At 41.9% G+C, this 14,773-nt stretch overlaps 1 protein-coding gene across 1 annotated transcript; it reads right to left on the bottom strand.

Moving 5' to 3' along the window:
* Positions 1-2,323: 2,323 nt before the first annotated feature.
* COX6C (cytochrome c oxidase subunit 6C) lies at positions 2,324-8,189 on the bottom strand. Its single transcript, XM_076329348.1, has 4 exons — positions 8,089-8,189; positions 6,935-7,062; positions 5,184-5,322; positions 2,324-2,450 (listed from the first exon to the last, which is right to left on the bottom strand). Exons 2-3 carry the CDS (start codon positions 7,046-7,048, stop codon positions 5,203-5,205), a joined length of 234 nt encoding a protein of 77 aa, XP_076185463.1. The 5' UTR covers positions 7,049-7,062; positions 8,089-8,189; the 3' UTR covers positions 2,324-2,450; positions 5,184-5,202.
* Positions 8,190-14,773: the final 6,584 nt, after the last annotated feature.

Raw genomic sequence — 14,773 nt, 5'->3', positions numbered from 1 at the left:
CTGTACTTAGCTGCTAAAGCACTCCAATGTGTACTCTTAAAACATGCCTACTCTCGTAATGCTCTTTAGACCTGGAGAGCTCACAACTTCAAATCTATCATCTTTTTCGTTTGCTTCCAGAACAATCAATCATTCTTCAAACACTCGAGAATAAAGTAAGCCAGCCAAAAATTTGAAGGCATTGTCAGGCTTATACACGGCAAGACCTTTCCCAAAGTAGTTTAGGTCAAACAATTCCTTTTTATGTATTATTTCGTATATAAATATAGCAAAAACCTTCACAGACAGTTGGGATGGTCTCAGAGCTGACAAGCATGTTTTTCAGCTCTGCATCTCCTAGAAACGGCATGCCAGGCCATGTAGCAAGCAGCTGATTAGGGTCTAACTCACATAGGTCCTCCTCGTACTATGCTAAAAGCCCCACTCCCAATTGTTTGTAAGCTAGGATTAGCCAAACTCCTGCTGGCAAAGGCAAAAAGAAAGCAAGAAAAAAAAAAAAAAGAAAATTGATGGGTTGGTGCTGGTTTCAGACAAGGAGGTTAGCTCTTCTGTCTACTCCTACTTCAGGCACCCAGCTTTGCCCTCCCTTCCCACGCCAGTGGAAAGCGAGCTATGAGTTGGTTGGCATTGCCTGCTGAAAGGAAGTACTCGCTTTGCATCCATTGTGAAACCACATATACAGAAAGCAACAATTATAACCTGCAGACTCTCAAAGCACAGACATAAAAGAGCTCGCCTGCCTTTGTCGTTGTTGAATATGTTTAGCCAGACATCTTTGAGCTCTGCTGTATGGTCAAAAAGCTATCATCTTCAGTCACAAAACTCTCATTTCTTTAGATCAACACATGCTGGTAACTGAAGGAACAGACTACAACAATAACTTCTGTTGGCTATAACGGTTTAGAAGAAACTTAGAATTTAAAAGTAAATTAATTCATAGCAACTGAAAAGAGCTGCAAGGGAAGTCAGGTCTATTAGCCTGCGCACCTGGCAGTAGCAAGTTTCTTTGCCTCTGAAGCTGTCAGTATGACTAAAGACCCCGGCTATTTAAACCTGCAGACATGCCTGAGAAAATGTTAGTCAGTACTTAATGGCATACAGTGTTTATACTGTACATCGGGAAGATAAATGGGTATCATTTGCTATTGTTAAGCTCTGGTTTACATTTATAAGAGCGGGGTATTTTGATTACTAGATGGTTTCCCCTGCACCACTAATGTCAAATTCTTTCTTTGCTTAAAGGAAGCACTGCCTGCATGGAAAGTTTAAAGACAATCCCATGTTGCTCTGTAATAGTGTGCTGGATCAAATACATTACTTTTAAGTGCTTTCATTAGTCCAAATGTTGCTCACGGATACCTATTAAGTGTTAAGTAGTTAATGATCCATTTAAAATAATGAGTTACTCCCAACAGGATTTGAACTGAAGACCTTCAAATACAACACAGATGGCTCAATTTGTCATGCTGCTTCATACAAAGCCTTCCCTCCTTTCACACAATCATCAGCTTTGACTCCTCTCCTAGTACCCACATTCAGCAATCAAGAGCTACGGTCCCAGTTCCCTCTTCAACCTCAGCAACAGGCAATGCACGAAGCATGTTCCACATGATGGGTATTGTGGCAGAAGATAAAGCATCGGGTCTCGGACTACACAGAATGTAGTCCAAGATCAAAACTATGCTTAGCTGACTATTTCCAGATATTAAAAAGGAGATGATACACATCTAGAAGCAGCATGCAAAGATTTTCATTACCATAATACCCTAAAATAAGTATTTCTTATTTTGTCTGCTTTTACCCTCTTTCCCCTTGTACATCAGATATCTGTGAACATACCTGCTGTTTAGAGTCATTTCCCAATTAGAGTAACACACCACATAGAGTGGGCTTTTGCACAGTTTACAAGTCTTGATGTAACGGTTTGCTGCTGTAAGGAAGGCAATATAGTCACGGCAGCAGAAAAAAATAGGAAGGTTGGCTAGTATACTTCCAGAATTCCTCTCCAAATTCTCTCATCTCAAGGTCAGTTCACCTTGTGAAGACAGAGGTAACACAGATCCTTCCAGAAATCCAGCCTCTCCTTTCCTGCAACAACTATCCTCTTGCGTATTCCCATCAGCAGCTGGGACAACCTTGCGGTAACTGCTTAGGGATATACTTTTCTTATCAAATGTGGAACTTGGCCAAGAGAGAGATGCAAATAATTCCTGGGGGAAAGAAAACTAGACTTAGTCACCTTGAGCAATTTATGAAGACTTTCCACCGCTCTTCCCAGCATCTGAGCATTTAAACATTTCAACATTAATGAAGACAACCAAGCGCCACTGACATATGTATTTTATTTACTGAGTTACATTAGAGCGTGCCATGCACTGAAGTGCGTTACACTTTACAATTCAGTGAACAAATAAGGTTCGGTCGTCAAGTCTCCTTAGACTGAAGGGGATCTGCAAGATAAAAAAAAAAATATTATGTGGGACAAACTTCATGCTCTAAGTAAACTTATTACTATGTATGAATGCAAAGCAATAGAGAGAAACGTTTATGTGGTGGTTTAGTCTAGAGGAATTCCCCCTGTTATTTCCTGATGGTTTAAGATTCACACACCCTTCATGTGGCAAACAGAAGTGAAACATGGAACAAATCAAGAGCTGGAACAATGCTGCACAGCACATCAGATTCACTATACATGCTGCACTGATAACTGAATCAATCTTGCTAAGGGCCTGAAAGAGAAAGGAATGCAGCTTTCAGATAGGAGCCAGAGAGGAAACAAGTGGTGTAGGCAAGCTACCAAGGAAGGAAGAAAACCAAATTCAAATTGCTTCTCCACATTATATTGAACACAATCCAGGACCAGCTGTGCTCCATGACAAGAGTCATGCAAGTGGTTAGCACCGAACTCTTAGCTTGCCCCTTTATTCTCCTACTGAGCACACTGCGGAGGTAGGATACTCCTCAAATTTATACTTGTGCTCAGTTTCCATTACCAGTATCACCACACAAAGTCCATACCAAGTAGACATGCCCAGAAGGAACAAACTCGGTGCAGAGTGCCAAGCTAACGCCTAACTCATGAATTCTCCTCCCTTTCCTCAATTTTGGGGCTAAGTACTGATTCCGGAGTGAGTATTCAATGAGGTTAAACCACTGTATTTACTGCCAGATACAGAATATATTCCAATAAAATGGGAGATGTAGAGCATGCATGACCACTGTACCCTTTAGGTAACTATACCAAAAAAAGCATCAAATTCAACCTCCATCCAACTTCCACAGCTAAGATTTAACTACTGAGGCAAATGAAAACATCTTCCATCTGTTCTGTGTACTTGTCCTTGTCACAGTCTTTCCAGAACATTGGTGGTGTTTTCCCCTTCTTCTACTTATGTATTCATGTGCAGGCACAAAAAAACCAACCTCTTTCTACTATGAAGGCGTGAAAAATATCAGTTCTTACATAAGTAGGCTAAGGAATAAGAAGTATCAGCAATTCAAACAAAATCACATATAAAGATTTGTCTTTCACAATTTCTTTTGAGCTGGTATAATTAAGGAATGGAAGAAGTATTTAGGAAACATTTAATTTTAACAGGTGCACACAATGTGCAGCTTTTCTTTTTTTTTTTTTTAAGCTGCAAATGGGAACATAAGCTAGCTGAGAGTGGGGCTTTATTTGCACTGAAAAAAATCCTGCTCATGATTCCAATTAAATATTCAACATGCATCCTTGTTGACAGTGTTTGTTTCAAATGATTTTATCACCAGATGGCCTTTCAGAATACTCTGATGAAGGCCACCTGACTAAAGAATGCAATTCCAGTGTCTAAGAAAGTTTAAAAGTGCCTATATATTAGCAATAGGACCAAACCAGAGGCAGAATTACCAAGATTAAAACCAGGTAAATTTATCATTTCATTATTTATCTTTGTTGCAGTCATAGCTAAAGAACAGAAGTTTCCGCCTCTCACAAAAAAAAACAACCAAAGGGACCACCACATTTTTTTTTCTTTTTTTCTTTTTAAATTTGTTAGAAGAGCTGGAGCTCTGCTTTTTCCATGTAATTGTGTTACACAGAAACCAGATAGTTGTAGATTGTCACACAACAGAATTTAGTATTAATAGTGTTAAGTACAAATCTTTTATTCAATCTTGCTGCTTTACGCAAACAGGCTGAGAAAATCCAGCTGGCCGGGATAATTAGAGCCACAGATTATCATGTAATGATCACAATATGAAAACATTCCAAAAGAATGAAAAAGCTATCATTCTAGATTAGTTTGAAGTCATTTTAAGAGAAGCAGAGAACTCAATATAAGACATTTGGATCAAGAAAGAGGGAGGAATTCTTTATTGAGTTGTCACATCATGAGCTTGTGCAGTTTAGTGAGTGTGCTTATTAATAACTACGACAAGGTTGAAATCAAGACTTTTTCTTCCTGGTGTTATGACAACAAGTAAGGCAGAACAAAGTTTGGTAGTCTTCAAACAAAAGGCAATGTTAAGTGCTAGGAAAATAGTATCATGAAAAAAGTTCTATTCAAGCTTAATTCAGTATGGCAAAGATCTGAATATTAGTACGCAGAGCTGTATGCCACTGCGATTTTTTTATATATATGTATGTATTTAAATATGTTTCCCCTCATGACTAGTTATCTTCCCCCTCTCACCAACTTCAAAAGACAAAAGGATGTGTGGAAGCTGTCTCTGTTTCTTACATTAAGATGCATGCTATGAGAGAGAAACAGCCTCTCCATCTTCTCATTCACTGTACCACCACAAGTACGTAAGTAGTAGATATAGATAGCCCGAAGCTATCTATAGTTCAAGATGTGACAGCATCAGTATAACAGTGGTATCAGGCAAGTCTTATCGTTTAATGCAAGAGCTTTGTCTCCTCTCCATGGCTGCGTCACTCTGTGCAAGCCTCCTATATCACACAGGTTAAACAAATAAACCAGAAGGTATTCAGGAGCTTTCTATTCCACCCTTACTCCCCACTCCCCAGTTCCCGTATTTCTTCGGTTTTATTACCCGGAGGTCTCTCGAGTGCAATCTGTATCCTTTTCTTTGGGAGCACCTTTCTATTTGATCAAAAACGAAGAAACTCCAAATAGAAGCATAATGTTTCACTGAAATAATCTCAGTTACTCTTGTTCTAATGCAGAGTCGCTTATTACCTGTAAATGCAGGTTACCATCATTTGGGCGGTGCAGACTCAAACACACCAGCTGCTCTCATGGCTTCAAAGTCCTTCATGGGATCATAGTTTTTATAGAACTCTGCATAAGCTCGTTTTCTGGGATCAGCAATTACAAACTGGAAAGTAACACACAGAAAATTAAAGCTTGCAAAGCTTTACGAACAGAGTTTTTTTTCTATTAGTGCTATGATTTGTACTAGTGGATATTAGTCTATAAAGCCTTTAGCTCAAATTAGTAAAATATTACTTTGCTCCTGTTCAAATCCACAGTTCAGGCTACCTGACCATTGGTCAGGAAAACAAATGTCTGAAGTGAAACCTTAAAAAGAAAGCCCATTATAAGATAGCACATTACACTTTTAAGATCCAGAAACACTCCACCTATATTGACGCTCAAATGTCCAATGCCCTCCCTGCTAATAGTTTTATATGTAAAACATGCCATTATGGCAAGTTTTGTGCCTGTGGGCAGCTGCAAAACTATAATTCCAGATAAAATGGCATCCTAAAACAATATATTACATTTGAGCTACACTGTAGGTCAACTACAGAAGTCTGGTAAAATTTTACAAGACTGCCAAGCTACTCTTACAGCTCACTGACATAAAAAGGCATAATCCTGACTCCTTGGATACTCATTCATGTGAAGCACAGGGATATGCTCAAAAAGCCCCCCAAAATGTGAAGGAAAGCCCAAGATGGGTTTGTTGAACAAGATCCATGTTACTTGTTCTAGATATGGTCTGCTGCCTTACTAGTGTATTAACGTGGGGGTGCCAAATAAGGTATAAAACCATAGACTACTAAAAAAATTATATTGTAAGTCTGACCACAAACAAGCTTGCCTACAGACGTGTTAAATAGATGTTGAGCTTTAACTGTGCAAGCTTGTTGTTTCTAATAGATATTTGTTGATCTCTGAGAAGTTTAAGTCGACTGTGGTATTTTTGTGATGAACAACCTGAAATTAACTTAATTTCTAGTCACTTTTATCAACAGCTTCCTGAGTATTCAAATGCTGCAAATAGTGTATGAATGAGTTCAATGGGCAAACCAAGATCCAGTCCTTCCACAGTAATTCAAACTGTGTTGCTTGCTTTGTGTATGAGATCCAAGAATTATTCAGTAAAGGCACTCAAGAACAACTACCACTCTTATCTTTGTCAGAAGACTCTTAAGGACCACAAAAAACAAACTCCAATCTGTAAGTGGGGTTTTTTTTGAAAGGTAATGCTCCATTTCCACGTGAAACTTTAAAAGAAAGGATAAAAGGAACATACTAGCCTTCCCCACGCTGATATCTTCAGTGTGAAGGATGGGTTTTCCAAATTGCTTATGAACAAGTTTTCTGAAATCAATCTAGAGATAAAATAAGACTTTGACAACTCTCTCAAGTCTCACATACAGTGACAGAGAGCTACACAGACTATCTAGAGTTAATGCACATCAATCGTGAGAATGATCAAGAGCAGTCTAGGACTAGGAAACTCAAGGTTAAGTTGTCACGAATTGTGTGATCTTGATCACAGCTTAAAGCATCAGGCTATTCATATCATTTCTTCAAATGAAGATTAGGAAGATTTATTTATGTTCTGGAAACATGCTTACAAAAACACATTACTAAAGCTTTCTGATGAACAGCTCAACCAAATCTCAACAAAAAAATATTATGAATTCTTAAAACACTCTACTGAGTCCAGTTTATAACTGAATGACTACAGAGCTCACCTTGTACAAAGCTGCACATCCCACAGATACAAAAAATGCCCCAAACAGGTGAAACTTCATCCGCCTGGCCAAAAGGCGCCGCATTTGTGGCTTAGGCAATAGTGCAGACGACATGGTGATTAGATTTCCTAAAAGAGAAGGGGGGGGGGGGGGGAGAGAGCATTGTGGGACAAGAAGGTCTACTTAAATAATTTTCTGCAACTCTACTCTAGAAAGATTGTGCTTTTTGTATTGTGCAATAATCACCTTCATAACCTAAGCAACAGCACTCCTCTCTATTTGACTTTTCAATGAGACTATTTAAGGGACAACATTCAAGGACAACCTATTTATGACATGAATCTATGTAAGTTTTTATACTCCTTACATCCAGTACTCATGGAATCAAGACTGACCTTCGCTGTTCATACTAAATCCTTCCCTTCCTGCAGGGTCTACCATTTCAGGCCTGCTGTCCTGGTGTTTACATCAGAAGACATTCAGAACATTGATCACATTTTATTCATCTCCAAGGAAAAGCACATGCCTCTTGAACTAATTTATCGTTTGTTTTTTTAAAGTAACTGCAAATCCTATTGCATTAAAGGATTTTTTTCTATTCGGTAAGATTTTACTAAAATCCTACAAGGCCTGAAGCAGGCGGCTCTCTTTAAAGACAAGTTACAGGTTCACTCGGCTGGGAGCGGCCCCGAGGCAGGGCTGCCCGCAGGGTGCTGCCCTCCGTGCAGCCTCCTGCGCTCACAGGGCCACGGAGCGGGAGCGAAGACCAGGAGGTGGCCCCGATGTCCCCAAAGGCCTTGGTGCTGCCCACAGCCGCGCACGCCCACTCTCCTCTCACGTATAAGAGGAACCATCGCAGACAGGCCCCTCTCCGGCCCCGCCGCCGTTACCGGAGGAAGGGGCCGCAGCGCCCCGGCCAGGCTGACAAACCCCGCACCGGTCCCCCCTCACAGAAGGCGCTCCGGCCCCTCGCTGCCCTCCAGCAGGGCGTCCGCCGCCGCAGGGCCCGTCCCCGCCACCCTCAGGGACGCGCAGAGGTCACAGGCTGCCGCGACGGGCCGCGGGGCCGCGGCCGAGGGGGGAGCGGCGGCCGTTGGGATGAGGGGGGAGAGGGGACCCGGCGGCAGGAGGAGGGAGCGCGAGCGCGGCCTCACCTCAGCGCGGGCCCACCAACGTCCTTCCGCCCCGCCGGCCGGGCACCCTCTGCGGCCCCGCTACCCCGCATGCGCAGGAGGTGGCGGCCTGGGTACGGCGAGCGGCTCGGCTCAAACCCGGCAACGCGCGCGCTCCCGGCGCGGGGGAGGGGGGCGCACGGCCCCGCGCGGTGTGGAGGGGGAGCGGAGAGAAGGGCGATCGGCCTCACCGTGTCGGGCCTCGCCATTGCCGAGCAAGAGTCGAGGGAGAAGGGCGTGCCGCCCGCCTGAAGGGTGCCCGGGGTGGCACTGCAGTGCCGAGAGGCTCAGTGAGGGCCCTTCCCCCGCCTCAGGCCTCCTGGGCAGCGAACACCCTCAGCGGGCACAGCAAGCACCGCACCAGCCGGCCTGCCCGCCGCCGCCGCGCCCGGTTTTTCCCCGCTGTGTGCTCAGGCTACGCCCCAGTGCGGTGCAGAGCAAAGGCGGCCGCGTGTAGCGCCGGCAGCAAAGCCTGCCGGGCTGAGCCGGGCCAGGCCGAGCCGAGCCGAGCCGCGGCCCTCACGCCAGCCAAGAGCCCTCACAATGCCATGTGCTCACTGCCCCACCGCTTCCCCAACAAGCCGGCGCCCTCCGCCCTTCCCGTACGCCTCAGTCGTTTTTCCAGATCCCCAGAGTGGCCGTCAAACCCAAATGGCCGTAATACCAGAATACATGAAATAATAATCTTTGCAGAGTTCACTAAGGATGATCAGCCAAGCCTAGAAATAAATTAAGCAATTTGTGATCCTTTCTAGAGATCCCTTAGCCAGTTTTTGTACCTTTCTTGGAAATGAGGCACATGTGTGCTTTGGCCATGGTTTCCACCTAATCGCCACCTGCATATGGTATTGGTTTTTTTCCTGGGGAGTCTCTGTGGGATTTACACTAAATGCTATAAATTCCTGCCTTGAAAAAACTCAGCCCCTCCTGTGTAGCGAGGTATTCATTCAAGCCTTGCACTCCCTTGCCAAAGCCGGCAGATCCTGACATCAAATGACAGAGGAGATGAGCTGTTAAAACTGAAGAGAAGTTGCTTTTCCTTTGGCGGAATTAAAGAAGAGGAAAGTGTCAGCAGAAAATTGCAGAGAGAAATCATACAGCCGCGGCTACAAGCTGGGAGAATGGTCTTTGCAACAGCAGTCTGAATAGATGCAATTTGGACAACGTTCCTCAAACTGAAGAAAAGTTTGTTGCAATAGTTGAGACCGAAATGAAGAATGTCTGTCCCAAGAGTTTTTCCTGTGTGGATTAACACAAAAAGCCAAATGTTAATGATGTCATGCAGAAAGAATGACAAGATGTATCTATAACCTGATTGTGGAGTTCTAAGGAAATACCTGGGTCCACAAGGTCCGTGCTGTTCCTGAGGCGAGCTCATGTAGTCATTCAGTGAGACCAGGAAAGAAATGGCAGGGAGAGTTGTCTGGGGGATCTTAAAAGCTCCACACAACTTGCCCTCGTATTGCGCAATGTCAGAAAAAGAGGATACAAAATTAATTGGAATAAAAGCATAGCAGGTTTCATAGCTACTGTCTTTATAAATTATATATGAGGAATTTTCCTATAAATGCCAGTCTTGGTGAGACAGAATATTTTGGTGGATGGGCCTAGGTCTGCAAATAAAAAAATCTTGATAGCTGTTTTCAATAGCTTACTTCATGGCTGGCCAGGTCATTAAATTCTTTTCTATGTGACCAGTTTCCCCATGTGCCTGAGATACTGCTGGCTAGGCATCTTTGTGTTATAGTTAAGATGCTAAATGAAGTGCTAATTGTTAGTACTCTTTGACGTCATTACTGTGGAATATACAGCCAACTCCTTATTGTTCTGTATAAAAGGCAGTTTGGGACTGTGCAAATAAGGGATAAAAAAAAGGATAAAGGATGCATTGGAGGAAGAGCCATGGAAGGAGGGCAGAGATAATCAGCTCCATTAAGTCAGCGCACAGATTTGCTTCCTATCATTCCAGTTTCTGAATGGGTTATAAGGCTGAATGCGGTTTTGGACCTGAGTGGACCCCATGCATCCAAATGCATCAAAGCAAATAAACCTTCTGAAAACACTGAGGCATACAACACAGAGACAACCGCAGTCCTTTCCTTCCCAGTCCACCCAGTCCCTGGGGTTTCTGGCACCTGCTCCAGTTGTCTTTTGGATGTGAATATTAGGACTGTTTGCTCAAAAGGTGCCACAGTTACCAAACTAGAGTCTGCAGTCCTCTTTTCCTCTCCAAAATACTGTAGCACCAGCAACAGTTGATGCTTCTTCATGGTGTCCTTGAAAGGGATCATCTTTTGAGGAGTGAAGGAAGGCATTAATGCTAAATGATTTCTTGCTTATGCTCCATTGAAATTTAAAATAAAATTTACCTCTGACTTTAGTGAGAGAAAATTTAGGCGGTGAATCGTTGCCTTTTCCACAAAGAGTGCCAGCTGTGATACTTAGGACTGTACTTTCTGTGGTGTGGACTGGAGCCGACTAGGAACAGGACTGTGACAATCAAGTGATTTTGCATATGCCACAAAAAGTCTTTAGATAATCATAATCTGGATCAAATTAGAACCAAAAATCTACTGGAAAAAGATCACATGGGACATCAGCAATCCCCTGAGCCAGCTGCATTCCTAAATAGCTTATTATAAAATCTACCTCTCTATCACAAAAGAAAAAAAAAATTAAACAATGCTATGTGCCACATATGAAAATGCATACATTTGTGTTCCTCCTCCCATTTCTGTGCCAGAAATTAACTAATCAAATACTCTCTTACCATGGCTGTGTCGACGTCAATCAATGGTGCTGTGGAACAAACAAAGATACTGTGGCACAAGAAGTTATTTAACAGAATTGGAATGGCAGCTGTACAAAAAATAAGGATGAATCAATGATTCCTAAATGGAAAAAGTCAAAATTAGTAGGGGGAAGAAAAATATTTTTGTACTTCCAAAAGGGCATTATAAACAAAGGAGGAAAAAAAAAGCAAAAGTTCAAACTAGAATAAATGGAGCAGACAGGGATTTCACAAGCCTTTGTTGATTTTATGCATGCTTCTGAAATAGAAAAATCTCAAAAAAAGCAATTTCTTAAGTTTTCTTCAACTTGTAAAGAGGCAGATTTTGGTATTTTTATACACGTCAAATAGTGATATAATTACATGAATGATCCTGTGTTTGGTACCATCGTGAGCTACATTGTTAAAAAAAAGAGACTCAGCTATTTCCCAGGTTCCCAACTTGTGGTCAAGATATGGCTGATGTGTGCATTCGGGCCCAAGAACTAGAAAACACACCAGGTTCCACAGCTCAGACATTAACATTCACGTGATAATTTTTTTCCCACTTTTTTTTCTGAACTAGGGTGTGGTTCTGTATTAATTGTTCTCACTCTGAAGTTCTTCAGGATCAGAGGGCCTCTCTGAAACAGATACACTGCTTATTTCAGCAACAGGAAAACCTTGTTTAGATAAACTGGATTTTTAAAAAAGTAATACGCTATATATGTGTCATTCTTACCTAAAAGTTTGACTTAGACAAGTCTAACTTCATCATTCATTGCCAGAAACATTCTACATTATCATCTGATTTCTTAGGAAAAAAACAAAACACACCCACTGAAATGCCTCCTTCCAGTCCCTGTTCCTTGCTCAAATCTGTTAAAATGATGCCAGGATTCTTTTGTCTTTTGTGTTTTTAAATGTTATGTAGCCTGTCTGCAGTGGAGATAAAGTCATCAAAGACAATGTTTTTATACTGTTCCTTCACTCCTCTGTATTTGCTGAGAGGTGCCTTACTCTGAGAAAATTTTTTTCATTCCTCATCCTTGTTTTTCCAGACAGGAACCTGTGGAGTTAAACCACCTTTACAGACAAATACTCCAATCTACGGTTTAACCAGTAAACACACAAAATTGTTACATGTAATTCAGTCTCTACAGTCCCGCCTTAGCAACTGACAGCCCATCAGATGTAGGCCACAAGCATCCCTAGCCTGGGTTCGGCTCCAGAAAGTGCCCTGGGTGGAAACAGCATGGGAGCAGAGTTTCCGCTTTTGAAAATGGAAGCAAGGACCACAACACAAGGACAAAGCACGGTTTGGTTGATGTGCTGTGACACAAGGTGAAATTCTCTAGCTCCAAACATCATCTACCGTATGGAAACTATTGTATGGCAGACAATATCTGCATGACCTGCCCAGCAATCCTGGTGAGTCTGTACATGCAAGCACCTGGTACATTTACCAGTACTCTCCTCCTTGATCATGGATGCGTTACAGTAAGTCTGAGCAGAAGATTCACGGGTACCCTTCAGTAGTCCAAAGCCATTGAAACAAGGAGTGTTCTTCATATCATAATAGCATTTAGACTAGACCTTTTGTTAGCTTCTATTTTTCCTAGATGTGACCAACGATCATCTGACCTGCAGGGAAGCAGAAAGTGGCCAACTGCTGCTGTTCATACAGATACAATTTTGTTCAAGGAATTAATTCTCACAGAAAATGACAGACCAACTTATCTGTGGGTGTAAAACAGTGGCTGTGAAGTGGGAAAGCCTCCTTCAAATAGAAGATCGGACTCACTCTCCACAACTCACCACATTTGGCCCCCTCCTTGGTTAGGTTCAACATGCTTGCTCTGGGCAGCTCTTGGCTCAATGTGCTCCTCTCAGAGGAACGAGCTGCATAGAGAGGAGAAGAGGCCTTGCTCAGGCTAGGGACTGCACCCCGAGAGAGTGACACCTAAAAATTTGCAGCTGTAGGATTTAACCTAGACACATCTATGCCCTTTGTTTGATTTACCCAGTACGATGCAGAGCTCATTCTGACAAAAAAAGAGTGGCCCAGGTCATGTGTAAAGTGCCACTTTTGCAATTGTTTTCTGTGGCAAGTTTTTAGACCTTTTCTCATTGGTTTCTAAACCTCTCATTTTAGTCTGTTTTTATTCATGTTGAGGTGATGACATGGTAAGTGTTACGAGGTGTTGGCAAGTTTTCCTTTCTGGGTCTGAAATGACAGTCTACAAGGAGTTGGGGGTGTCTCTTTCAGATTTGTTGTGACTTGTATCATCATACTGCAGTCACATCAACCAAATTGTGTCCATTTATGAAAAGAGAGTTCATGAACACAATTGAAAACAAAAATAAAATAAGTACCCCAGAGATGATGTATTTCTTGACCTCTTTATGACCTGGTGAACAAATTGTGAGCCTGAAAGCTTGTCTGTTGTTTCCAATTACATCACCTGGTCTAATAAAAGATATCCCCTCTTCCTAAAAAATGCCATTGCTTTTCTTTATTTTGGTGTTGGAAGAACCTATTGACTTAGGATTGCTATGTTGTATAAAGGCTTCATAGCTTTTATTTGATATTTGATGGTACTGCAAATATAATAGATTTTCTTTACGATCATAACTTTGGCAACACTTGAAGTCCCAGCAGTCAGGGAGTCTCTGACTACAAAATCCCCAGTGGAGCTAAAATCCATGTCAGATTGTGGTTCCAGGTTTGAAAGGTGAGGCACAGTCAGACGTGTGAGGCTTCCAGAAAGTAGTCAAATCATCTGTTCATGTTTTTTTAACAAACTTGTTATTGGCATAATCTTTTAAAAATATGTATACTCAAACCAGCCTGGTTTAACTTTACTGTTTTGTTTGAAATAATCTAATTAGGAAATTGTGGATCTCGGGTTTCTACTGCATTGAAATTTTTGAGCTTCATGATTAGCAAAACTGGCAATAGATAACAGCATAAGCAACCTTAGTTAAATATATTTTGATTAAATGAGTTCAGGATACATTTTCCTAAGACAAATTTGGCCATGTTCAATATGGCATTACATGTAAACGTCTGGAAAAATTGCAGCGTTTTTCCAAGCAGGAGGCATGAGATTACTATAATCCATAGCCTCCACCACAGTATTAATTAGCATGGCTCACTAACCAGGGACGTAATATTTGTAAATGAAACTCTAGAAGGGTATCAGTAAGGAACAGGATGTTGAAGCCAAATGGAAAACATGAACCAATAAAAAGGCTGAACTAGCTAGAAGTGCAAGCTCAGCCTTTGAAGTTCGTTCAAGTACTGCATGCTTTAATTTTGGTGTAATCTTATGATGGGGGTACAAACAAGAACTCAGAAACAGATTTTGTAACATTTGGCCCAATTGTAGATGAATCAGTTTGTTGATGGTTACCAACAATTGCACAGCCAGAGAAGCTGTGGTCTTTGTTAAATTAGATTGAATAATTGGCTTCAGTGGGAGTTTCGGGTGCAGAGCAAATGAAGTGTCACAGCCCTTGACTCTCATAAGATTCCTTAGCAGAGGCTAAGCTTTTGCGTTCAGAACAACCTGAATATGGATTCAGAGAAAATAAGTCCCTCCAGAGTTCATCTACTCACTCCCCTGCCCCAAAATAAGTCTGAAAATACTTAGTCAATCCTGGCAGATGTGCGTATCTTATCTCTTTTTAGAACCCCTCTGATGACAATAAGGATACCAAAAGCTCTCTGGGCAGTTTGTTTCCAATGCTTAACTATTGTCTCAGAATACAGTCTGTGATTAGTACTACATTATCTTGGCAAGCCCAACTAAGCCTATGTATTTCTGTGTTTTGATTTTGTTTTGCTTTGGTTTTTTTTAATACACTTTCATGTGGGGCTGCAGTGACAAAGCC

This window comes from Aptenodytes patagonicus, chromosome 2 (assembly GCF_965638725.1).
Source record: "Aptenodytes patagonicus chromosome 2, bAptPat1.pri.cur, whole genome shotgun sequence".
NCBI classification, from domain to species: Eukaryota; Metazoa; Chordata; class Aves; order Sphenisciformes; family Spheniscidae; genus Aptenodytes; species Aptenodytes patagonicus.
Note: the sequence above shows the minus strand (reverse complement) of the source record. Positions and strands in the feature narration are given on the sequence as shown.

Coding starts and splice junctions, on each gene's coding strand:
- COX6C (XM_076329348.1), bottom strand. CDS start 7,048: ATGTCGTCTGCACTATTGCCTAAGCCACAAATGCGGCGCCTTTTGGCC. Junction 5,323..6,934: donor GATGTGCAGCTTTGTACAAG/GTGAGCTCTGTA, acceptor GTTACTTTCCAG/TTTGTAATTGCTGATCCCAG.